The 26,435-nt window shown below is 48.0% G+C and overlaps 1 protein-coding gene across 6 annotated transcripts in view; it reads right to left on the bottom strand.

Annotated features, from left to right (window-relative positions):
• Positions 1 to 26,435, bottom strand: part of SEPTIN9 (septin 9) — a 167,754-nt gene that overhangs the window by 92,572 nt on the left and 48,747 nt on the right. Inside the window, exon 1 of one of the 6 annotated variants that reach the window (XM_026103889.2) lies at positions 521 to 551. The exons of the other annotated variants lie outside the window; for them this stretch is intronic. Within the exon in view, the coding sequence (XP_025959674.1) occupies positions 521 to 536 (16 nt within the window). The 5' untranslated portion in view covers positions 537 to 551. Of the gene's footprint in view, positions 1 to 520; positions 552 to 26,435 lie in introns of those variants that run through there. 6 annotated transcript variants of the gene reach the window in all.

Raw genomic sequence — 26,435 nt, 5'->3', positions numbered from 1 at the left:
CCGACCCGGCCCTAGCGTGGAAGAAAACGCGCGCTCAAATCCGCCTTGGATAGGCGCGGTTTTAGATCTCTCCCTCTTCAACGTGAGGCCAGCCCTAGCGATGCCCCAGAAACGGGAGGGCGCCAAGCTGAACTGGGGGCTCACCCCGGTGATGCTTTCCAGCACTGACAACCCACGCTCTTTTCAGCTCCGCGCTCCCTCCACCTTTGCTGGGGCAACAGCAGCTCAGTCACCCCCTTCTCTTCCGACAACTGCCCCTCCTACATCATCTTCTACAACAAATCAAACCAAACCACTGACTAGCAGAAGGGTACCCATCGCTCGCCAACCCAAGCCATTTCGATCAGCACAAAGCAACAGGAGAGACTGCCAACCCTGCCCCAAACCTGAGGTAACACCCAGGTAGCGAGCTGGGCTGAGCTCTGCTGCTGCAGCCGTGCTCCTCTCCGCTCAGAGCTAGCAAGCTGAATGCGAGCTCTGCGCACCTACGCGAGCCACAATCTCTGCCATGCAGACTTACCTCCTTGTCTCTCCATTTATCTCTATATAACTCCATTTATCTATATATAAGTATATATATCAGTCTATATAATGTTCTTGCCTTCCTGTGTTGACTCAGATTCTGCCTTACTGACCCACTGCCTTTTTATCTGCCTCATCTCATGCTTTGGTAGCATCGTTTAAGTGCTACTGCTACCCACTGAACGTGTTTGCACACATCGACAGGAAGAGTAAAATTAAATGGGCTCAGGTTTTAATCCTCTTTATGGTTCCTGCAAAGAAAAATTATGCAAAACAGGAGGACAAATCTGGCCTCTGTTACTGCAGAAGGTACGTGTTTCATCACTTATTTTATACTTTTAATTTTATAGTCCTCCCACTTCCAAAGCCTGCAAACACCACAGACTTTCAATAGTGCATGTGAACCAGAAAACAAAACCAACTGTAACAATTTCACAACCTCAAGAAATTCCAAGTTAAAAAAAGAAAAAAAGCAGAATGGAAATTGATGCTGAGCTAGGCTTTACCTACTGTTAATAGCTTTAGGTTTTAATCCAAGGAAAGATATTATTTTAAAACATGAGAACCTCTTAAACAGTCTGAGCAACACATCTTTAAAACAGATGCACGGTGTTACAAGGTGTAGACAGTGTGGTTTTCCTCCTCCTCCTCACAAAAATTACTGCTGATCTCTGTCATTTTAATTCTTAGCGATATCAGAAACCAATATACCACAACAGTTCAGAGAGCAGCACACTCCGCACCTCTGTGCGATCACAAGGTTAGACATATAAATGTGTCACCCTGTGACCTGTCATTTAGAAAGACACGTCCTGAATGTCCCGATTACCTGAACGTCCCTGTTACCTGCTCCAAATTTCTTGGACTAGAGTAAGAATGAAGCTGGGTTTACAGCCAGGGCTGCTAGTTTCACTGCCTCGGTTGGGTCCTCGCCGTTCTCGTGTCCACGCACAGCCTTCGGGGAGCCGTGGCTGTTGCTGCCTTACCCAGGACCACATGCTGGCTGACCCATACCAGCGGCACTGACTTTGAAAGAAAGTGGTTTTATTTCTCTTGTCAAGTGCTAACGTGAAGGTCACATCCACAATCCATTTCAAGTGGGTAAAAATGTCGATATTTACCCCTAGTTAGTAAGAGAGAAAAAGCTGCTTTGTTAGAAGCTGGTGATGATTCCCTTGCTGGAGCTGCATAACCTGGATTAGACTTCAGTGAAGGCTGTTAAGAATCATAAATCCCTGACGCACTGTCATCACAAGGTTGCAGATTAGTTTTAAAAGGGAAAAAATGAACTAAGCAAGACTGACTAAAAATCAACATTGGAAGAAAGAGAAAAGAAAGCAATAGGCCCAATCTTAGGAAGGACCGAGCGCATTTTTTAATGGTCAGAGTCACACAGAGAAGAGTGTTGCACTGCGATGGGTACTGTGTTTTTGAGGACCACTGGAGGCAATAAGTAAACCACTAGAAGAAACTGTTACTTGATTTATTCTGATTACAGAGTATCGTAATGACATCAGTCTGTCTCATACAGCCAGCAAGGACGCTCAAAGCTTTTGGCAGGACGGTTTGAGATAGTTTCATGTAGTCTGGCTAGTCTGGGTCACTTTGCATTTTCCAAGCAAAGATAATGTGTTATCCTCTTGGATCTACTATCTGCTGCTAATAAAGGTTCAGCAAATTGACAGGCCTAGAGGACATCCCCAAGAAGTATAAAATAAAGTGTCTTGAATATAAGTAAGTGTTCATTCTCATTAAAATCAGCTTCCAGGACAGCAAATATTGCACCCATGTGCACCTAAGGCACTGAAAAGGTGAGAGGAAGATGGAAAATTACAGCAAGTAATGAATAACAATATCCAGGGTTCTAATAGTAAATATCTAAACTAGGAAAATATGTAAACAACTCACCCCACAAGTGCATAAGCCAAGCTCCTGCTACTTAGAGGAGGAATAAGCTTTTCTTGAGGGAAGATAAGCCCATAATTCTCTCTCCTGGAGACTTTCTTGCACCTTTATCTGATCTAGTCTCTGTCAGAGGCATGGCTTTACCATGGGTAAGACCAAAAGAATCATTCAGTCATCTAGTCTGCACATAGCAGGCTAGGTACTGTTTCATCTGGTCTGTCACCTATATTGTGAGCCCCCAAATGTGTGATTAGCTAAAACTTTTCTTCTAGAAAGGTGGACAACTTTGCAGATGAAGATGGAGAACCCAGTCCAAAGGGATGAAGACTCCACCATTTCCCTTGAAATTTCTTTCTGGGGTTCATCATCAGCATATCAAAAGCACATACTGAATTGCTCATCCAAATTCAATCTTGGCACAGGCCCTGTTTCGCCCTTGTCTAGCAGATTGAGGAGATTAGGACCCTGAATCTTCTCCTGATGAAAGCTCTCCCACACTAATCAAGTCAACTATCTTCCTTTTGATGAACTAATCAGGTTTTGCTCCTTCGGGCCCTGTATCAGGTATTTTCTCCAGTTCCTTAGTCATTTGTGGGGTGTCTTACTCCTTTTTCCCTATTTTCCACAAGCATTTGCTTTTGTTTATTTGTTTAATAGGGAGAACTCCATTTTTTAAATAAAGAGAACAGAGTACTGTATACCTGTGTCATTCTCCTCAGTGCCATATACCACATAAAAATCACATCTCTTCTGTCACTTGCTATTCCCTTGCTATACAACCAAGGGTGTCACTAACTTTTTACTGTACCAGAGGACTCGCCTCAATTTTCCTGTTAGCTAGGATCTTCAGAAGCCTTTTTTAGATAACTGATATCCAATATACAATCCCTACTATGTAAACCATAAACTGCAATATGGTTTTAAGTAGCTGACTTTTCTAGCTGTATTACAACAGTTCCCTAAGTAATCCAGACCATTCAGCACATTGACTGCCCAGCCCTTTTTCGTTCCCCATCACTGCTCTTTAGATGAACAACAAACTTCCTGTGACACTGTTTTGTTGGCCTAGAGGTGATTTCCAATCTCTGAGAAAAGCAGCCTGTAAAAGGAGATCACCAACTTTAAACTAGCATGATCTGATGATACCCAGCACTTGCAAGTAATCTTGACTCTTGTTCCTTGGGTAATCTTCTCTTGGGCTGTCACCAATATCTTGAATGGTGTGGTCCTGACTTTTTAAAACACGTTCTCTAAACTTGTCTGTCTTCTGCGATCTGCTTCTCCCAGGCCCCACAAAGCACTTGGTTAAATCCCAGCAGCTGAGCTAGCTGCTGCAACCTCCACCTTCCCCCAGATGCTGACATTGGGCTGCTTTCCGTTCCTGCCACTTCATACAGACGTTGTACACATGTCCCGCTGAAACCTGCACGCCTTACAAGGACAACCACACTTCCAAGTGCAGATTTTGGCAAGGACATCCTACTGTCCAAAGCACTTAACGACCAGGTTAAGTAAACAGCAGTGTTAGCTCTGTGCTCAGGAGCTAAAGTGGCTCTCCAGTCCCTCCAGACAATGATGGACCTCATGGGCTTCTCCAAGTCACAGTACAGTCTTCCTCAGAAGCAGCAAGTACTGGTCGCTGCTTCTGCCCTAATGCTAGGTTTGGTGGACCATTAACTGCCTGTAGATGCAGAGAAGACAGAAAGTCACTTCAAGAAGAAAGAGCAGCAAGAGGGAAAAAAACCCAAGTACATGGAAGGTATCAGCATTAGAAGATACTTTTTCAAGTCAGGCTAAGGCAGACAAGAGACTTTTCTATCCATCCACATTTTAAACAGCACTGCAGTTTGTTTGCAGGCTGCCAAGAATGCAGTTTTCAGGCAGTTTTTCTTCCTCCCACAAGTCAAGGTTTTTCTGAACCCCCGCTGCTCTCTTATCAGACTCACAATCTGCTGCAGTCATAAGCAGAGGCTCGCTTAGACTACATAGCATGAGTCATTGTGGCTACATGAATCTTAAATTATCTAGTACACGAAAGCAGGTAAATTAATCCACATCATCTTCCTTTTCCTCCTCCTATTTTAATTAGAAAACAGAACCCTTTATGGATTCTAGCCTCCTCTATAAAATGCTTTGAGACTTACTCATCAAAAGCACTACATAGGAGCATCCAAGTATCCTTATTAACAGCCTAATGTCTCCACTGGAAATCCAAAAGACCTTTCACTGCTGAGCTGAATCTGCTGCTGATCACGGATGAAACATCCTTCTCAGCCTTTCAGAGTAGGTGCACAGTGCGCGTACAGGATCGTGCAAAATGCAGCACCAATCTGCCATACGTGGAGGTGGCCAGCATCCCTGCAGCATCGCTTCATGGCTAATCACAGCGCAGCACCAATGGGGCCATCCGGTCAGCTTTTGTCTGAAGGGTAGCACCAATATGGGACAATATGTTAAAAAAAAAAAAAAAGATATAACAGCCTCAAAAAAGGCAGATTCTGAAGGTAAAGGAATGGCAACTAACATCTCTTCTTTATAAGCCAGAAAGGCTTTTGCAATTACCAACGCATCCTTGCCTTCTGCTCATGTGCTCCCTGCACCTTCCAAGTTCTTATGCTTCTGCCCAGAAACATCTCTGCTTCCAAATCCAGCATGAAGAGGTGTTAAAATCTCCATTTTACAGCTGGGAAACTGAGGCACATAACATCAATCACTCAGAAATAGGGAGTTGGCAAGTAATAAACTTTTAGGAAGACCAGGCTCTAACTGTGGTGCTGGGCACTGCAGAATCTGGCCCCGAGCTCTTTGGAAACCATGCCAGTGTGACTGGCAGGGGATGTGAAAGACTCTGGAAGAAGAAAAAAATGTTCAGTTCCCAATACCTCCGCCTGTGCTTTTATGTAGATGACACCGTGAATCCAGCCCTACTGCTTACGCAGGAATTCTCATGAGAAAAGGCTCTTTCACAAGACTTCAGGCTCTTCCTGCTTCCAAGGGAGTAGGAAATACACTGCAGACAGCCTTATTTCCACTTCCCATCCTGGCTTAACCAGGAAGCTAAAAGGAGGAGGAGTCCAAAAGTTCACTGCAGTACTCTGAAGCTCCCAAGCCAGTTCTATTCCAGTTCAAAAACTCAAACCCTAGTGAGAAAGTCTTTGCTCAACTCCAGTTCTGATAAAACACAGAAGTTGGGCAAGGAAAGGTCTCTGCTTAAGGGTGTTGAGCCATGAAAGATGCACATTTGGAAAGAAACTAAGATGATGGAAAAGGTTAAAAAATGCAAAATAGATTCACTGATTTAAGATTGTTGGACAATTAATTGATTTTGTAGACAAAGGAAATGCAGCCAGATCTCATCTCACATCTGCCTGGTGCCACAAGACTATGAAGTGGCATCTACAAACAGAGAGTCAGTGTCCTGCACAAAATGGATTGGATAGAGTTGAAGACTGAATAACAGAAGCAGAATGACAACTAGTAGAATGAATGCAAGGTTGGTACCTCAAGGGCTTTTAACGAAGTCTTCACTTCTGAACAGAGAGCTAATCATCAGGACCTCACTGCACTGGTGAGTCACAGCTTGACTTTGAGCCATCAGTACAATGCAATTAAAAACAAAAAAAAAGGGTGCCCTCCTAAATGTAGTAAAAAAGATACTTTCAGTAGCAAAGTAGAAATCATTAGTGCTCTGTCTGGTCTCATCCTGGCTACTCAGCATAAGTAAAATCTAGCAAGAACGAAGGCTGAGAGAGGATACAGCTGCTAGAAATATTGCAATGATATACATCACAGGGCAAAAGGTACTGTGGGCAAAGATCACCATTGCCAAGAGAATAAAAAAAGCCTAAATCCAAAACCAAACATTCATTATATAAAAAGGTCAATAATAACTGTAGGCTGAGAATTAGAAGAAGGTGCTAATGCCAGTGCTGGGAGCAATACGGGGACTGCCTTGAAATCAAGAGGGCAAAAAACCAAACGAGTTTCAAGGTGAGGCACAGCCATTTGCAGTAAAGAGAACATGATGTGGTGCCTGTGACAGCCGAAGCACAAGGAACGAGGTGCCCTCCCACCCTACAGCTTCTCAGACATTCACTGGACAAATTGCTGAAACAGTAAGCATGGTGTCATGGGACAACCCCAGACCCTGAGAAGCCCCATCAGAGCTGAGCAGGGAGAGGAACAACTGTAGGTCCAAGATCTCTGCTTCCTCTTCTCTTCCACCTCCAGTAGGGAGATATCTATGGAGAAGATAAAGGCTTAACTCCACTACATCAGCACTGAGAGCAGAGGTAAGCTTGTCATCAAACAGGACAAAGGACCAGTGAGCAGGGCCACTGTAGGACTGATATTCATCTTCTCACTCCATTCATCTGTGAACCGAGTAGGGTCTTTCCTGTGCCACGCGTGCACAAGCTTTCTACAGTTCTCAACAGCATCTAGAGACCGAATCTTCCCTTACCTCGGCTGGGGTCAACGACTGCCCTGGGTTTACGCTCAGATCAGAGGCTGGAATTCAAACCAGGCACATGATCCCACTGCCGGTGAGTAGGAAGGACGATCATGGATCAGCAACAGCTCTGCTCCGAGCCCGATGGCACCACCGGGCTCTGAACACACAACTCTGCTCTGGGAGAACATGCTCTTCCTCAGTTTCCCTGTTTCTGCAGCTCTGCACGCTTGTGGCAGGAAGGCTGGCAGATGCGGCACAGCAAAGGCAGGGAAACGTGTGCTTAGGAGAGAGGGACCAGACTTGCCGAATAGGGCAGGACACGCGGAGGGATAAGGAGCAGCCGGCAGGATGCAGGCAGAGGGCCCTGGGCTTCAGGCAGCCTCCGTGAAGTCCTCCTTGTGCTGCTTCCCTCAGCTGCAGGGCTGTAGCTGGCAAGGACGTGCCCCCCTCCCTCCCGGCTACGCTTCCAGCAGCACTCAAAGCCTTATTGACTTGAATGAGCAATTTGTCCATTTATACAGTGACCTGCATGTGCTCAATGAGCGGGCTGTTGACTACACTGACCTCACGCTGCAAACCCCCGAGTTGCTCGTCGCATTGGTGTCAGAGCCCAGCTTGACGCGTTTCGCACGGAGCCAGCAATTCCGGCTATTGTGCGTGTTGAGAAACTGGAAAGGAAAACCCGCCGCCGAGCTCGGGCCAAGACGCACAGCGAGCGCCCCAGCACGAGCCAAGGAGCCAGCCGGCAGGTCCAATACCGAAGGGAGGGAATGGGACGCACGGAAGGGAAAAACAGCGCATTTGCGCAGCACACGCTCGTCCTTCGCTAGACAGGTCCTGCAGACTCCCCTACACGTCGGTGGGGTGGGTTGCGAGAGTGAGATGCCTGGGAAGGAAAGGCAAGCACAGTTCACTGGCGTTGATTAAGCGGCAGAAGAGGCTTGCGTGGAGGGAAATGCAAAAGGGATGGAAGGAACTGCATCTGCCTGAGCCTCACGCCGTCAAATCAAATGCAGGCTAACTCCCTTATATTTCTCATTTACATTCAAGGCAGATTTTCTTAAGAAAATGTGAGGTGCAGTGGGTTAAGGCCCAAGCACAGATTAGCAGAAATTATATTTAATTATTTAATAAAGATATTATTAAATAGCATGTTTTAATGTTAAAACCAAACACAGACACAAAACCCAGTGCTGCACGGCAGCAAGGATATTTTAACGGGAACGCGAGGATTCAGAAACCTTGCTCATCCTCTAATGACTTTAACACACGCAGAGCACAGCATGTTTCCATTTGCAAAGCCTTTCCCCGCAGCTGAGGGGTGCATCTGACTCCAGGAGAAATTGCAGTGCCTTTTTCTTGAGGTGCAGAAGACCTCCCCCTGTTGCCACCATGTGTGCGCCCTATGGTAGTTGCAAGGGGGGAAAAAAGCCATTCCCATTACTGAAAAGTTCCCGGCAGTCCCTAATTAGGGAGAGTTTGCAGGAAGAGACAAACTGGCAGTGAACACACATGCAGTCTGCTTCCAGATGTGTCTCGCTCTTGTTTTCATGTGGTATCCAAGGCAGGGCTGGAAATTTCATGCCTTCCCAACAAAGAGAAGACGCAGGCACAGGATGGGCTTTCCATACCGAGGTAGCGCAGAGATCACCAACCGCCTGGTCCGGCAGATGCAAAGCCCGGCCCTCCTCCCACACGCGCATCCCAGCCTCCTTAGGCACCCTCCTTCTCCATCCATCCATCCCTTCCTCCCCCTCCTTCTCAAGTTACGCTGGGCCGCTAGACGCAGCGCAGCTCTCCAAGGCTCCCTCCTTGCTCGATGCAGCTGGGTACGTCATGTCGGAGCTGGGAAAGCAGCTTTTATACATACTGCCTCTGCTGCTCTTTTCAGCTGCCTGTTCACAACCATTTCAACCCCAAACTTTCCAGTCATAAATATACCAGCTAACGTCAGGAAACTTGCTTTTCTTACGTTTCTCCCCTGCTTCTCGGAGAAGCCGCTTTCGGCAGCTCTGGCTCCCCACGCCAGCCCCTGGGTAGTTTCTCCCCGCTCCTCGGAGATATTTCAGGCATGCAACCAAGTCTGCAGGCATCACAAAGACCCGAAAAGCACACGCCGAGGCGCAGGAAGGGCTACGAGCTGCAGATTGGGCCTCCAGGCCAGCTGTGCCTCCTGATCTCCTTTCTTACCAGCAAAGATTTTATTATGGTTATTCTTTTTCAGCCACAAAAAGCTTGATAAAAAAATTCCCACAGCGAGCCTCAGTCCCACACCCACTCGGCTTCCTCTGCGCAGCCCGGACAAAGCGCCGCGAGTTCACTGCGCTGCGCTAAGGAGAAGGAAACAAGGGCAGGCGGATAGAAAGGGGAGGAAGAACGAACACAAGCTTCCTTTCCTTTTAAAAGCCTTTGGAAACGCCAGGGAAAGCCCCCCGAGGATACGAAACGCAAGCACGGTCTGCACGCCAGCTGAGGTGTGCCAGTCTGCATTCGTGCAGCACCTAGCACAGCCCCGGCCTTCCCTCATCCCCCAAATCGCCAGTGCAAGGGTGGGAAGAGGCACCCGCAGCCTCCCCAGCCAGCCTAGGTGAAAGGACTGAGACACCCTCCAGCACGATGAAGGCCGCTGAATCATCCTCCCTGCCGCGGGTGGGGAAAGGGTGTCTCTAATGTCGGTGCAGCAGTTTCCTCTTGGCACCCCGCCGGCCGCGAGAGCTGCTCACTGCCCGGCCCTCTGCTCGCTCCCGCCAGGGCCACCGCGTGAGCGGGGCACCGAGGAGCAGCTCTCGCTCGTGCCAGGTCTGTACAGGCTGCCTGGGACACCTGGGGCGCAGGAGCACTGCCATATCTCCAGTCAGCGCCTGGTGGCTGCAGGCCACCCGCCCAAGTGCCCTGCGGCGGCAGAAGGGAGGACGCGCGCCGTGAACGCTACGCCGGGAGCGCTGCCCGCGGCCGAGCCCTGCCTCGGCGTCCAGGTATAGCAGGGTGAGCTTGCACCCAAAGGGCTGGTCACCTCCCACAGGGCCAAAGCATGTGGATGGCGGTGGGCAGCAGGACACAGGCAATCCCAGGACGTATCCATGCATCTCTCGCACTTCAGCGTGCAGGAAACATCCACCAGCTCTGTGCAACGTGCGAGCACCAGCAAATGCAGGGAAGAGCTGTTTGCTGGGAGAGCGCGAACGCTTTGGACGTCTATGCTGGGTGAGTCCCGCTCAGCTCCCACCAGGCCAGCAGAGGCACGGGCAGTTCTGATGGATTTTGCCTTTGGCATCATCACAGGCAGATGCCTATGTCTGGTCAGATGGACCATACCCTCAGCTCCACCTCAGCATGACTAGGCCAGACACAGACACACTCAGGGCAGATGCACAAAATTAGGCATGATCAATCCCATCACAAACTCTTGGGCTGGAAAAATCCAAATGGGAAACAGAGCAGCCAGCCAGCAGCCCGGCTCACGGAAGAGGACGAACCAGCTCCCCTTGGGGAAACCAGTCACATCGGTGAGTCAGGTCTCCCTTTGTGTTTAAATCTCAGCATCCTCTCTAAAAGCTCACTGCAAACACTATCACACATACAAAAGAGACATAACCAAGATGGTCCCACACTAACCGGATCCCATTATAATACACTGATTCAACACTTCCCTGCTAGCGGAGGCTCACTGGGCAGCAATAAAGCAGTCGTCCTACCTGCATCATCAAGGGAAGCACACTAAACCCAGTAGGACTCCAGGTACGCAGGGACCACTTACCTCTCCTGCTAAAACAACAGGGCCGGGGCAAAGGGGCTGACTGCAAAGATGCTCTCACCAGACATCCCATCGGCGCACAAGACCCTGCCCTTTGCTCTGCTCTGATTTCTCAGATACCGGGTACTCCTAACATCCAGCCTCTCCCACAGATGCAGAAGTCACACAGCAGTTTTAAAAATATAGTCACTGCAGAACAGATCCAACACAAAAGGTTTTAGGGGAATTTCCTTTGAGGTCCCTCTGTCCCTTTCAAATGCCCAGCAACCTTGCTGCCTCCAGGCTCCCTGGCACAGGGCGCTCTTTGCTGTTGAGATTTAGTTGTTTTTCACACGAGGGACTCGCACACTGTCACCACAGCTCGCAGGCTCACCCTCTCTTCTGCCAGGGGCAGAGGGACTGTCGACACCAAGCCTCCTCCAGGGCAAGGCACTGCTTTGGGCTACCCCCACTCGCAGCTTGCCTGAGCGATGCTTTCCAAGACCCATCTCCTGGCACCAGCCGCACTTGGCACGTGTGCGCGGCAGACACGGGGGATTTCAGCCTCCACAAACAAAAGAGGATCCAAAGGCTGTTGGAGCTATGCAGCAGGCAGGCCAAACGCAGGGGCCTTGCAGCATTTGCCCTAAATGGAAAGGGGCCTGCGTGTGCGCAGGGGGCAGAGCACGAGCGCCGGAGCGGGACAGGGCACGAAGCCAGGCGGGAGGAGGGGAGATTCCCAGTGCTGCAGCGGGAAGCAACATGAGGAGGAAGGAGACCACCCCTTCAACAAGCAAGGACTGTAAAACTCAGGACATGACATGAGTGTGGGAGTCCTGGATTCAGGTAAAATTCAGAGACACTTAAGCAGCGTGCGCTTCGGCCATCTGACCCTGGCTGCCTTATCTGAACACGCACCTGGGCAGGATGAAGAGGAAAGCTTGATGCGGGGCTGGCTGTGGGTTTAAAAGTTGCATTTGGCTCTGCAAAGTGTTGTCATAAGCTGATCTCTCCACCAGTGCACTCTGGACAGGAAACGGATCCTGCCATCAGCTGGGAGACAAAACCATTCACTGGGTATTGCACAAAATCTCACATCTTGCTGGAGGCTCTGGAGTAATTAGCTCTGCTGCTTTTGTTTTTAAATGAAGACTGCGGAGTCAAAATTTCCTAAGTGAGCAGAGCTGGACTTGCTCCCTCACAGTGACAAAACAGGGTTTGTTTTATCTCTACCTGCACACAACCCATGCTCTGTTCATACCCATAACCCCTGCAGCCAAGCCCAGCAGGGAAAAGGGAGCAGGCCAGGTTCCTCTTCCGATGATGTGGCCACCATCACTGCACCCAAAAATGAATCAGACCACGGAGCAATGAGAAGTTCATAAGGTGCTTGGCTGCTGTATCATTTCTGCAATCTCCAGACATGCCTGGCAGGCTGTCTCTGCTCAGCACTCCACCTTAGAAAGCCAATAAATTCAACCTCACACCGTGATTTTCTGCCAATACTTCATTTTAATGTGCACCACTAGCACGTAGGATACCCTCAACAGGTCACGGCATCATTGTACTAGATGCTCTACCAACAGAATTAAACCACCATTGTTCAGGAGAAGTTAAAATAAGCTAGAAATAAAACTTGAAGTGACTTTACCTACAAAGGACTGAAAGGAAGAAAGAGCTGCAGGCATTAGCCTTTCTCACTTCAGCAGGGATGGTCAGCACCTGTAAGCTCAAGGGATATAGTTATTCTCAGAAAAGTAATCAAGGGGCAGACTAACACAAGCGAGAAAACGCTACTAGACCTGAGCTCTGTCTTCACATACCCCTTTCTCCTCCACTCTCCCAGCCTCCAGAAACCCCCCCATGTACCACAATACCTCCAGTTGGGTTCATTTAATGGCCAGCCAACATTCCTGAGAGTCAAATAAAACTGCCCTGCTGGCTAGATCCATCACCTGGGTCACTGGCGACTACTTCTCTACAGAAGCACAAGCCTTGAAATTACCAGCAACACCCTCCCACAGGAAGGGTCTTGAATCAAGTGGCAGACACAAACCACTGCATTTAAGGCCTGGAGCGACAGCCACTAGTCCAAGGCGCCTGAGCTGCAGATCTCTTGCTCATCTTCTGCCAGTGTCATCTGATTTCCAGAGTCTGCAGATATGGATTCACCTCTCCAGGTAGTTTCCAAACAGCAGTCTTTTTCACAGCACTTCCTTATAACTTCAGAGACCAGCTGGGGGACTGTTTCCCACACCACAAAGAAATGCTGGAGGCCAAGAGCAGTGCTGGTGATGTACTGTGACCACACGCAGAAGAACAAGAGGCAGGCCAGCTTGCTCCTGCCTTTGCAATTCCCTGTATCAACCAGCATGGGACAGGTGAGGTTTTCTAGTCAAGTCTGATGGTGAAGAGACATGCTTTCTCTCTGCTTTGGTGAGCCAGGCATCATGGAAGCAGTTAAAGGCTGATTTGCACATAAGCAGTCAATTATTCAGAGAAAAAGGTGCCCACTTGGTCTCTTGCCAGTCTGCAGACAGATTTAAGACACATGGGAGTTGAACCTCCAGTCCAGACATCACCATGGCCAAATAGGCCACCTCCCTTACTGGCCTCTGGGAGAGCCCCTGGCAGCACCATAAAAGAAGTATTTAGTAAAGCTACAGACTCTCTCAAAAAAACTTGAGGACGATGAGCCATTTTGCAGCCAAGCTTCATATAAACATGTTGATAATGATGTTAGCATCAGCGATGGAGATGAATACGGCTGCACGGCAACAGCAGGCCTCTCTGTCTGCTTCAAGAAAGCCTCTTTCTTGCAACGCACATGTTTAAGCCATGATCTGTGTCTGCTGCCAGCCACATTCATACCAAAACGTGCTCACCTCATATATCTTTGACACATCCACAGACCTAAGTGAAGTGGGAGTGCAGGAAAAATCGTATGGCTCGCTAGGAAATTCCATTGTGTTCTGTGCTGTCATTCTCTTTGTAGAAACCTCCATCCTGTCTTCACTTAAACGCTTTCATCAGAGTTTAATAATATATAAACCAAAGCCAGCGGTGTTACAGCATCCTCACGTCACATGTGGCTAAAAGCTTTAGTATTTCACAGCTTTGCTGAAGCTCATATGAAATAAACTCCTGGACACTGAGCCAGTTCCTGCAGACCCTTTTCTACACGCTACTGCGAAGATGCTGTCATCCGCGCCCCGCTGGCGCCCAGATCACCATCAAAACCTTCCTGATTTTCCACTGAGCTCACGGCCAGGTTCTCAATCCCTAGCACCTTCACGGCTCTCAAGCTCTCTGCTTGACGCTGGATAAGGGCTACATCTCCTAGATCACCCTTCTCCTGGCGTGACACCTGGTGAGCACCGCTGAAAACCCAGCGCCAGAGACGGATACACTGCAGCTATTTAACAAGGTGAATGGCACAGACCAGTAAAGCAGGTATTGCTGCAGACTGACTGGCATAACCTTCTGTACCATTTAAGAAATCTGGGGGCACCCATTTCACAATTGTACGTGGCAGCTGAATGTATTTAGTGTTTGGAATTTTTACGCTGAGAATTTTCAGTTTTGTAAGCATTGAACAACACAGGATTGACACCTTGCATCAAGATGGATATGGCAGAATTAATTCTTTCAGAGGTCTGAATAGACATCACATTTAGTCTTTTTACTTACCAGTCAGGCTGTCTTAATCTACAGCCTTGGAGAAAAAAATGAACCGAATTCAGCATTTTCACTGCAATAGTAGCTCAGAAGGTTTCTCCTGAGCTCACAAAATACACAGGATCTCTCCTCCTACGTTAGCCACATGAGTGCTGCTCGGTGCATTTCCTACAAAAGCAGCTATTTGCTTAGTTCAGACATGGGTTGCTAACAGATGCCAATCCCTCAGTCGCTTTCAATTTGGCTTCCTATCTAGAGCATCAACCACATTTCTACCATGCAGCGTGCATTACCCTCCAAACCTGCAAAAGACCTGGGAAAATGAAAAACAGATTCCTACAGGATCCCAGAGCAGTGTTAGGTGGCTACTGAGACAAGAACACACCAGCAACAGCACCTGATTCCTCAATCTGCCGAAAACAACATTAGTTTTGGGACGCTTGGATTCCTTTTTAGTCACGCTGTTGCAAGCGTATAATAAGGCCTGCTTGCTGGTCTCTGAAGGATTGGTCTTGACTTCACCGTCAAACTGATTTGCATCTCTCGGCAGCTTTGCTGATTTCTCAAGAAAATGCAGGTTTGTGTAACTTTTCTCTGCGACTGCCCTTGCCCGAGATTGCTTAGCTCCTGGTCTCTGAGCTCCCTCAACCTTCTGTTGACTACAGCCAGCGTCACAACGGCACAGGAAGCTGCCACAGACACCAAACACTCAACCTGGCAGAGAGCACGACAATATCAGCAGAAGTCAAATTCTTGTAAATGCACCAGCGGAAGATAATCTCACACAGTTCCAAATAAGAAACAACCATTCCCCCGCAGTTATCACTACCATCCTACCTCATTCAGACAGGCCAACCAGCTAGAACCTGTCATGATTTTCACGGTTGTTCCTGTGCAATAATAAACATTTTATTAGAACTATGGAGCAAGCACTCCAAAACATAATGAATATTCATTGATGCCTTCCACAAAGATAAGCTGGGATCTCTGCACAGCACAGGCTCTGCAAAGTCTTTCCTACCCACTCGCAAGGCACAAAAGCGTGGGAGTTGAACAAGGACGCAGTATTAGGCATTAAACCACAGGATGAGCTTTCAGGAACTGGCAGGCTGGATTGCTTCCAAAAGAAGGCAAATAGTCCATGCTGGATTGCATCCAAAAGAAGGCAAACAGTCCAGCCCAGTTCTCGTGTGTGAGATGTGCTGAGCATCTACTGACCATAAGAAAGAGAAGACAACCCATCCCCATCCTGAGAACCAGAGGGTGACAGAGCCTCCCTCAGTACATCACCTTGTAATTGATGTTACTTAGAGGCAAAGTTGCACTTGCAAACAATTCTCATCTTCCTGAATTAAGCACAAAAAAGGCACACTGAATGCAGTACTTTTGCTTTCCTTCTACATCTAACAATCTTGCTTCCCTTCTCCATCCAACAATCTTCTAGCTAATACAGAGCAGAGCTGGCAAAACTCAAGGAAGGGTGACAGGGCCTACAAGCAGGATCAAAAATCCCATCTTACAAGGAAACTGTAATTGGAATTGGCCACAGCCTCTGCACAGAGAGGTGCAGCCAGGTGTGGGAAGGTCTGAACCCAGGTGGAGGGGACACACCAGCCAGTTCGTCACATCATGCAGCAGAAGGATGGTTACCAGGGGATGAATTGGGCATCTTCCAGGGAAATGCATCTCAAGCCAGACACAGTTCAAGATGTCCCACACTCTCTGGGGTATCCTGCAAAGTTTTCCATCCCAAAAATGGGGACCTGGGGCTTTTCTGAATCTCTCTCATTACCACTCCTGATCTTTTACAAGACAGTAACTCTATCTTTCAGCCACACTCACAGAGAGACCAAATGTCTATCTCCCTTCTGTCACAAGGGCTCCCCCAGCCCACCCCAGACACCAGAGGATGAATTTCCAGCCCCAGTAGTTAGACCTGTTAGGCACTTACAGGGCATACTTGGTCTGCATTTTCTTTGGGTGCTTTCTCCTGATGGAGATGTACACGCCCTCCTGGAGCTGTGGCACTGGATGTTCCTCTAGGAACAACCACAGCATCACCCACCAAGTTTTCCTGAGCAGAGGGCAAGAGAGAAATTTTGAGGACAACAAAATCTCCAAGTCTGGCAAGGAAAGAGCCACACAAAGTGTTATCTGTGCTTTTGCTTCCTCTCCCCTCTGACCTTCACCCGCAGAGCTGGGAGTTCCTTGCAGCCAAACCCACTTGGAGCAAACGCTTTCTCAGCTCGAGAGCCAAGGAAAGCCCCATGGATTACAGTCTGTTGCTCCATTTGTTGTTAGAAAAGCATAGTGTGTCAAAAATCACTAGAATGGCAACAGGCTGTTATTTCTGACCCAAATTTGTCACCCTCCTCCCCCAGGGCCCCCAGAAACACGTTCCAAGTCTCAAAATGCCCTGGGTTCAGAAGCAAATCCATGAAATGCAGCTCTCTGCTTCCTGCAAGCCTGTGTCTTCCTTCTCTGCTTCCCCACTCCACCCATCCCCAGAAGCTCCCAGAGGTGTGGCATCCTCCTCTGCCTGCCAGCATGGAGATAAACGTGACTCCTACGCACGCAGAGAAGAATGAAGTGATCACAGTGTCTTTGCTGCTGTGGACGCACAGGTCCAGCTCCTGCAACATCTGAATTGATGGAAAGTCACATCTGCAATAGGGATTTAGGAAGACACAAGAGTTGTCAATAGAAGGCAAGTGACTTCAAGTAGAACCACAAAAGAAAGTTAAGACTTCTGAGTATGAACTTTGCTGTGCAGGTACCCAAGCCTGCTGGCCTGAGATATGATTACCATATTCTCCATTAATCCTTAGGAAAGTCTGCGCTGCACAACTGGGCTTTCTTGCTGGCTTTCCTGGTGTTTTTTTTCTAGCCTAGAATATCTGTGATCTAGCATCAACATCACAAACTGTCTTGGTGACTTCTGGCATCATGAGCCCAAGTTTTTGTGTGGTACCTTCAAGTAAGCACTGAAGCACATTTTGGGGACCCTGTGTGAGTGCTCCGTTTTCAGCTCCCAGCAACTTCTTTAGCAGAGGCAGGTGCTGGGCTCTCCTGAAGCAAGCATGCCCATGTGGCAGCAGGACCTCAATGTCAGCACAAGTGCCGACCTCTCCGATCCAAGGCCTTAGCATCGGCTCTGCCAGAGCCGATCCGGTGCTCAGGAGCTCCCACAGTTTCTTGTCCAGCTCTGCGTCTGACAAGGGACAGGCGGCAGTCCACAGATTGCACATCCTGGCCCCACCTATAAAACAGGGATGTTTATATAACACGAGGAAAAGGCTAAGTGCAGCAGCACTGGAATACGCTTTCAGCTGGCAGAGTCAATGGAGCTCTGACAGTCCACACCTGCCCTTACCTCTTTATATTAAAAGAACAACTTCCTATTTAACAGAAAACAGCAAAGCCCTCGTGATATGAGATGTTCCTGTTCACAACAAAAGATACAGCTGATGAGCAATATATTAATTCCAAAACACCACTTCCCAGGCTTCCTGAGAGAGACCAGCTCCCTGCAGAGTGACTTCTGCAACTCCATGCTGGAAAAAAACAGGAGGTGGGCCTGTTTTGTTTTTATTTATTTATTTATTTAAAGTGATTTGTTTTCCAAGCCAGTGACACTGGGAACCAGCAGGGCTGTTAAATCACACTAGTCTGCTGTTTATCTGAGATCAGAACCAGGCGAAAGGACTGAAAAGCAGCCCGACATTATTAACTAAACCCATGAAGTAAGAAGGTAGGGCAATGAAGGGTATATTTTTTTGATGAATCTGACATATCCACCCAAAAAAATCTCATAGCCACATGTGAGCAACAGTTTGCCTCAGATAGCAGCTTAATAGATACTGGAAATCCCTAACGTTAATTCGCTCTCCTAAATACAGGAAAAATACTTAATCTAAGAGGTAACGAGGAGGTAAGTCAGGAACCTGCTAGCTGAGACCTAAAGCGATCAGAGGGAAACGTGTGAAAGCCACCAGGAGCTTGGGACAAATGAGGTCCATTTCTCCAAGAACATCTGCGCAGCGCAGGGGCCAAACACATTTTGCTGTCACTAACAGCAGAGTCAGGCTGGAGTTAACCTCGCTTTGTGATTTCCCTGGAATGACTCCAGATTCCCTCAGCATAACTGAAAGCTCAGCCCATCCTGTTCTGCCTTTAGTCGTGGGCTTGATTGCAGAAATGGATGCTTCGAGGGCTGACAGTCCCAGTGTGCCATTTTCTCTGCCCTGACATCTGCGCCCATGCACAGTCCGAGGACCAGGACAGACACCAACGCACCCTTCAGACACTTCCAAGTCACACACTAGACTGTGAACAATGCAAATGTGGACCAAAGCTCACTGTCCAAGGTAAGTATCGATTCTGATTAATCTAAGCTCATTCATGCATTCCCAGGTGTTGTCTGCTTGACTACTGGGCTTTAAGAGCATTAACTCAAAGAAATGGGTGCCTGCACTGCTTACCAGTGATATCCCTACTACAGACAACGATACAGGAATAAAACTTTCCAGTCGCAATGGCCACAGCTTGTGTTTCTCACCATTTTTACATGTAGACAGAAAGATGTTAAATTCTTATTTATTAAAATATGTGAGATGGAGTTTTGTATCGCACTACAAAAAGACAGACACAGTCTTAGCGAGTCTCATGTGTATCACCATAGTCCATACATCCCATATGCAGCAAGCACTGTCTTACATGCTTTCATCCCATTCCTATTTGCTATTTAAATGGAGAAGAAATTATGAGACACAGTTCAATTAACATAAGCAGCTTCTCCCAGATGGCCAGAGGCAAACTAGGGAATAGTCCTGCTACTGCTGCTCCTAAACCACACTGCTGCTCTGCTCCGTGCAGGACTGTGCATCACCTCCTGAAGCGACTGAGGAATCATTTCAGACCGGAGAAGCAGCAACCTGAATTGCGACGCAAAACAAAACACGAACTTCTGTTAAAGTTCAGACAACTTCTGCCCCCTAAAGCTATCCTTGGTTTTACACTTCCATGCACTAAGGATATTAAGCCAGAAGCAGGGAAATTTGATGGCAAAAGCGTACACTTTGGATACATTTGTATGTCAACAGCTAGCACTTTTTATTTCATGGGAAAATCTGTCAGGCAAAGGTCCTAAGCACAACTGCGTAACACCAAGGTGCCTTTGAACAGTACTGCAGACACAGAACCGGATTTCCCATTATTTATGTTGTTCAATGTTTATTACTCACTGCTGTCAGGGCAGAGTGGCTCAGACTAGAAACAGGGGACTAGTGGCCACCTAGAGAACATACAGCATGATATAAGAAAGTTTATTAAACAAAAGAAATCATTTGCTCCATTCTTACAGCTGGTGCTGTATAACAAATCATTTCAGTGAAGGGACCCATACGTTTTGCCCTTGTTAAGATTCACAGAGGAATCGGAATCACTCTGCTTGTAATAAGCAGCAAAAAAACCTTCTCTTGCTAAGCCCGGGGCCCAGCAGAAGCTTCAGGCATGCTGTTGCTTGCAAACCTCAGGTGAGTGCTGCAGCCTGAGCTTTACCAGAGATCGAGCGAGGGTCTAGGTCTCTGCTGGCCTGGAGAGTGGAAACTCTGTAGAAAGTGAGAGGACAGGCAGGACGACGCCAAGCCAGGAGAGGTCAGACTGAGTCCCCACTCACTGCTGCAAAGCACTCCTGATACTCCTCCTTCTGCCTTTCACGACCTTTTTTGCAAAATGTCCAATCTTTTCTCCCTATAGGTCAAAGCAGCCTGCCAGCACTCTCATTCCTCCAGCTACCTCACTCCCCGTCAGCCGCTACTGCTACAAACTCTGCATCACATGCTTCTGCACATCCCCTTCCTCTGAGGCCCTTGTGCTGCTCACTGTCAGCTTCTTGCCTTTGTGCAGGACAAGATGGAGTTTCCTCTCCAGCTGCACATGAAGGGCCCCATTTCTGATCTGCTTCCCTGCTGGCTGAGATGATGAGAGGGCTGGGAGCTTGCAGAGCTGCTTGTGAACATCCCAACCTGGGAGCTCGCCGTTAGGGTGATCCGGAAAGTTTCCCTTTCTCCTAAATGCAACTGCAGCCCCCTTCAGTGGGGATCAGGCCTGGTTTGTGCAGTGTTTGGCTGACATCTGCTCTCCCCGGGAACATTGTGTGCAAGCACGACTACATTCAGCAGCAGCATCGCAGCCACAGCAGCAGCCACGGACATGCCGCGTGGCTCCCAGATAAGCAAACTGCAACAAAAGTGAGCAGAGGACACCAGAGGTGGGTCTCGACCAATCTGGGAACAAGCTGTGAGTTTAAAGACTGGTTTTGGAAACCCAGCTTTTGAACAGCCCTGGTGCCCATGTGTATCTGAGCCAAGGTAAGATCAATCCTGTGACCTACCTCCTTTTTGCATAGTGTACATAACAGTTGCAAAGTATAGGGTTTGAAGACAGTCCTCCACTGCCATTCCCATAATTCCTGTAGTTTTCAGCTTTTCCAACCCACTAATTTCTTCCTCATTCATTCTTCCTCAAGTTTTAGGGCACTTTACGATTCAGTGTTTAGCCCTATGCAGGCTACTGTAGTTTGCCTGCATCCATTTAATGCCAGCTCCAGCAAAATGAGGATAGTGTCTCCATGTGCAGCTATCTGAGGGGGATTTAGCATCCAGGGAATTGTGGCCATTACGAATTTCTGGGCCGTATATCATTGTTGTATCATTCTGGAATAGCAGACTGGAAGCAGACATCCAAATCAAGCACCAGACACCAGAATCAAAGGGCTGAGGGCACTTCTTGAGATCTAGCAATGTCCCCAACATTTTTGTAGCACAACCAGTAAATAGCCTAAGCATGGAGCCCAGCTCTGCTGATAACACCAGTTTGCCGGAAAAACTAAAAGGTGAAGGAGAGTCCCTGAGCTCAACCTGAGCTGAACAGGCTATTCCAGCGGGCATCCTACGGGGTGAAGACACCCAAGAACAGGTACCACCAGACCTTTGGCATGGAAAATATTGCCTGTGGCACTTAGTTCTTACTACACAGGGAGCCGGGGAGCGGAGAGGGAAGGGTTTCCTGGTTTGTGGCCAATACCACTGTTCCTCTTATGGAGGATATTGCCTTCCCCAGGGTGTGTTTCACTTCAAGCATGAGACATAATTAATTTCCATAGTTCACTTTCCTTCTCCACCCATTGGGAATTTTTCAAGTTCTCTGGAAAAAAGAAAAATCCCCAAACAATCAATTGCTCACCAAACATGGCAGTTTTCAAAAGGGGCCCCCTTCCCTGGAGTGCAGCTGTCAATATTGATGTCAACAAGCCCTTTTTAGGCAGCTAAAGTTGGGTTCGACCAGTTCTCCAGTTGAACTGCTTGGAATGCAAGAGAGGAAAGAAATGGTAAATATTTTAGGTGCTGAAGACCTCCTGCTTCCTGGCTCAGCAGTTCATCTGCTCTCAAGGTTGCCTGCTTTTCCTCCTCTATCCAGATAAATCACTGAACACTTAAACACAGCCCTCCCTGTGAGCATTTCTGCAGTGGCATCTCAAGCCTTCCTTGCTCAAAGTCCCACACTGACCCCACGAAGCCAAAAGAAGCCACAGGCAAAAGGAAAGCAAGAAAGAGCAAAACTGCTAGATGCTTCAGCATCAGAGAGAGAGGACTCCACGTGACAAATCACGAGGGAAATGGCACAGAAATGGCCATACCAAGAGAGGATGATCATCTCCTGGGGGAGAGGGGGCACGGGGAACTGCTGAAGGAACCGCCAGCCAAAGGCAGCCAGCTCCCCAGGCCAGTGGGACGCCATCACCTGAAGGCAGCAGGGAAGGATGAGTGGGTTTACGCCTCCTCCCATCTCCCTGGCAATCAAAGAGTTGGATGGTTCTCGCTGATGAGAGGAGCAGAGAAGAGACACATGATCCCGTGCCTGTGGTGACAGAGGAAAAGGCATAGCACCCCAGCAATAAATCTCATATTCTTGCTCCCCAGCATAGTGAAAGATGGATCCAGTCAGAACTAATCATGTCTACAGCCAAATATTCAGCTACTCCTCAACCTCACTTCTCAGATTAGTACCAGCCGTTGACTTCACCCCCTAGAGAGCCTCCTCTCTGCTCTGCATGCAGTGTTGGCATCACAACAGGGGCCAAATTCCCAGCTTAATAATGACAACTCCCTTGCAGCTGTCTAGCAGAGGATCCTGAAGTGCTTGTCTATGAAAAGCAGAAAGTATCTACCTTATTTTCCATATAGGAAGTTAGAGCACATGTGTTAAATGATTTATGCAAGGATACAGAGCAATTTAGTGGAAGAGCAGGAAAGAGACTCCAAAAGTCCAACTTATAATTGCCACAAGATTATTCCCTCCTGGTGGAGTTTAAATTCTGGCTCATGGGTAAATAAAAGCTGTGCCAAAAAAACCCTGATCTGTTCAGGAGAGAGGGACCCAGATGCTTTAAGCAGTGTAGGGAAAAATAACTACTTTTACTGAATAAAATGCATCCATGTATGCACATATAGGAATTTACTCTGCTGTAATCCTCACCAGTTATTTGCCTTTTTATAAACCAAACTGTCGTCCTGTATCTACTTCTTTCAGATGTGAAATTCAAACATGCAGCTGAATGGTCAAGGGAGTTTCCCGAGAGACTCAAACGGAGGAGAGAAAAGTTGAACAATCTGACACTTTGCTAGTTGCAGAGATTTGATGGCATCTTCATACAAGAGGGCTGCATGCTTGGAAGTCCGGGGCACATCTCCTCAGCCAGTTGTCCTACGTGTCACTGGGCCTTCTTCTCTTTTTCCCTCCTGTGCACTCTCCCAGGCGTGCAGCGCGCTGCACGTAGGCACGTACACACACGTGCAGCACGTCTGAGCCCTCCTGGGTAATAAAGGCTGCAAGAGCCATCTCTCCTTCCACGAATTACGAGCAAACACCAAGCCTTAAAGCATCTTCTCAAAGCTCTGGTTTTCAGAGCAGACTGAGGACCCTATTGGGAAGTTAACACTGCCATCTAATGGCACCAGCCCTACTCAGTGGGGCTCAAAATCCCTTGCAGACTTTGGATTTTGTAGGAGAGGAGACAGCACTCAAACATCACCTTCCCCGTGGTCCTGGCCCAGTGATCAGCCTGTCCTACCCAGCCAGCTCTTTACAGCAGCCTTTTACAAACAAGAAGCCTGTTGTGCATCTCTTGCCGCCTCTTCTTGAGGCTGCATGTTGCTGCCCTTCCCTAGCACACAGAGACTTGTGTCGCAGGGATGTGGCGGGTCAATGGTCCATGCAGGGGTGCTCTGCCCACCCCGTTCCGGGCAGGATGAGGCCAGCCCCACTGCGTGTGGCCCCAGCCTTGCACTGCTCCTCTGCTCCCAGCCCCTTGCCACCCCGTTCCCAGCCCTGTCGTGCCCCTGGGAATAGGGAATGAGTCACTGGGAGTGAAAGACTCATGAGTCAAAGAACAGATTTAGAGTGATGCCTCAGGGGATGAATATATCCTCCCTTAGCCCTCTGGAAACCAGCAATTGAGATTGCTGGGCTATAGTCACCGATAACCTCACTTTAAATACTGAAAGACCCTCTCCCTGATCTTGCAAAGTCAGTTTGGGGACTTCAGCCATCTGACCCCAGGAGTTACCTACTTTTCAGAGGCATTCAAGTGGTTAATGAAGCCAACCAAGTGTTAGCAATTATTCACGGCTAACACTTCTTATGCAAGGATCCCCTCCACATAGGTACCAAAAAAAAGCAGCTATTGGTTTCTGGAGCACTATGCGTAAGGTAGAGGTTTGCAGAGACCAACTGAAGTGGTTAAAATAGCCTCTTCTCTCTCCTTCACAGGCAGCATAGTCAGGGCAATAAGTCTCTGGACTGGAAAGTAGGATATCCTACACTGATCAGTTTACAGACCCGGGCAATTTGCTCCATCTCTGCACAAGTCATAAGGACTTTGTCTCTAGGTACATCCACAGTCAGCATAGATAACTCTAACCAAAGCTGGGGTTCCTACAGCACCATCATAGTAACAACAGAGCCAGAGAGGTTAACACAAAACACTCCTGAGGAGGGGAAAACACCACTCTGCTTGTGAAATGAGCCTCCAAAACAAGCATTCCCACCAGGTCAGGCAGTGGGTTGTACCAACAACCAGCAGGATAATGCTCTGTATTTCCAGCACTCCATAGACTGGAGGATCTCCATGCCCTTTGCTTATAGACTGGGTAGATCCAAGGACCAGCTGCCACAACAGCCTGTTTCCTAGACTGACCAGCACCGGATATTTCAGAGGAAGGTACAGAGATGCAGAGTCTCACGTCTAACTAGGCTGTTCCCCTCCTCTCCCTGATCTTGAATAGAGACCTGCTGAAACCTCAAAGTACGACTGAACATCTCAGAGCTAGAGAAACAGAGAAAGCACGTGACTCGCTGTAGTTCACAAAAATCAGAGGCAGACGGACAAAATCCAAGGCCTAGGTGGCTAGAGCAATTATAGCTAGTGTAGCGTGCGGTGTAGCCTGCACAAAGTGGCTGCTCTCATCAGCCTGACAATAAACTAGAAACGGACTCTGGACTTGAAGCTTGGATTCGAGTCCAGATTCACAGTTCTCAATCTACAGTTTCACACCAGGACACAGTCCCCAAGAGTTGCTTTCTAGCTTCCTAGGTGTCCTTCAAAGCAAGCATCTTCACCAATCATTTAGGATTTTCTCTCTCCTTTCAACAGACTTGTCCTCAACAAAGCCGCTAGCAAGCCTTCCTCGCTCCAGAGAGTCCTGATGACCAGAGGCCCCACAGCGCTTTATTTGAGCGGCTCAGCCACAGTGAGTCACTCCATCCCACATATGCCAGGCAGGCCAGATGCTCCCCCCCACCACAAAGGATCAAGCGCTCTGACAAAGCCCAGCACCTACTGAGCGCATGCCCATAGGTCCTGACACTTCCCACATGTCAGCCTCTCCCCCCTGGAAGCAAGGTTTTGCATACGTCAAAGCCACTGTTCAGTACCACGACTGAGAACTTGAAACATGCAGCTGTGGAAAGAAGCGACATCTGAAACTAATAAAAATGCATGTCCTGCACTCATCAGAAAGCAAAGGAGAGACCATTACATGCCGGCAACCAGCACCAGATGGCAGAGAATGAGCTGCCAGCAAGGGGGATGCTGCAGGAAGCTCCAGGGCATATATAGATTTTCCCAGAGGTTCTGGAGCCAAGGAAGGAGAGCTCAGCTTGGGGTGAATTAAACAAGAAGCTGCTCTCAGGGAGAGAGCAGTTAGTGGATATATGGGATAGTAACTTAATTAGCAACCACAAAAGGTGCCCAAATTTTTGTGCCTTGAGCCCACTTTTCCAAACCTAATGAGATTTTAAGAAATCAGCATTTCAGACAACAAAATAATCAAGGCATAAGAATTTCCAAGCTTTAGTTCTGTCCTGGAGAAGCTTCCACATGAGCACCTATACACAGCTGCCTTACATTGGAAACTGCCTTCCTTCTGGAGAAGGAAACCAGAACAGTCCAGGGGCCTCGCATCTGGTCTTGGTTTTCCACTGAGAACAGCAATATAGCAAGCAGGAAGAAGCATCTCAGGAGTCTGGCTGTGACTGATTCAGAAGATCTGCGCCTGGCACCATGGTTTAATTTTCTAGATCAGAGAGCCAGGAGCGAGACGCTAACAAACCTTTTTTGCACAGCCTCGAGCCACAAAATTCCTGCCAGCTCATGGTCAAAACTGCAACCTGGAGATTTTACAGAGCTAATGGCAGGCTCACCCATGAATCCTACATCCAAGCAATCATGCTTATGATTCCCAAAATTAATTCCCTTGGAACCCATAATTTGCTCCAAGACCTACTGCTTTAGTTTATAAGGTACCTGGCAATGTAATCACAAAATTAACACAGAGCTGTTCAAGTAGCATCAACTTCACACAGATATGAATGATATCAAGCCAAAAAAAATCCACTTCCTAGTCTCTTATGTGATTATTACTTGTAAAACCAATGTATTTTATTCACCGTAAAATCATTCCCATTCTCTCCCAAGCCACAGGAGAAAGCTATTTAGAAGTCTCTAAAAACACTCGCAGCATCAGCAATGCCACAGCTCTGCTGAATGTTGCTTTGAGGGACTGCTTCCCTTCACTTGCCATT

Source organism: Dromaius novaehollandiae, chromosome 18 (genome assembly GCF_036370855.1).
Source record: "Dromaius novaehollandiae isolate bDroNov1 chromosome 18, bDroNov1.hap1, whole genome shotgun sequence".
Taxonomy (NCBI): Eukaryota; Metazoa; Chordata; class Aves; order Casuariiformes; family Dromaiidae; genus Dromaius; species Dromaius novaehollandiae.
This window is presented reverse-complemented; position numbering and strand designations above follow the sequence as displayed.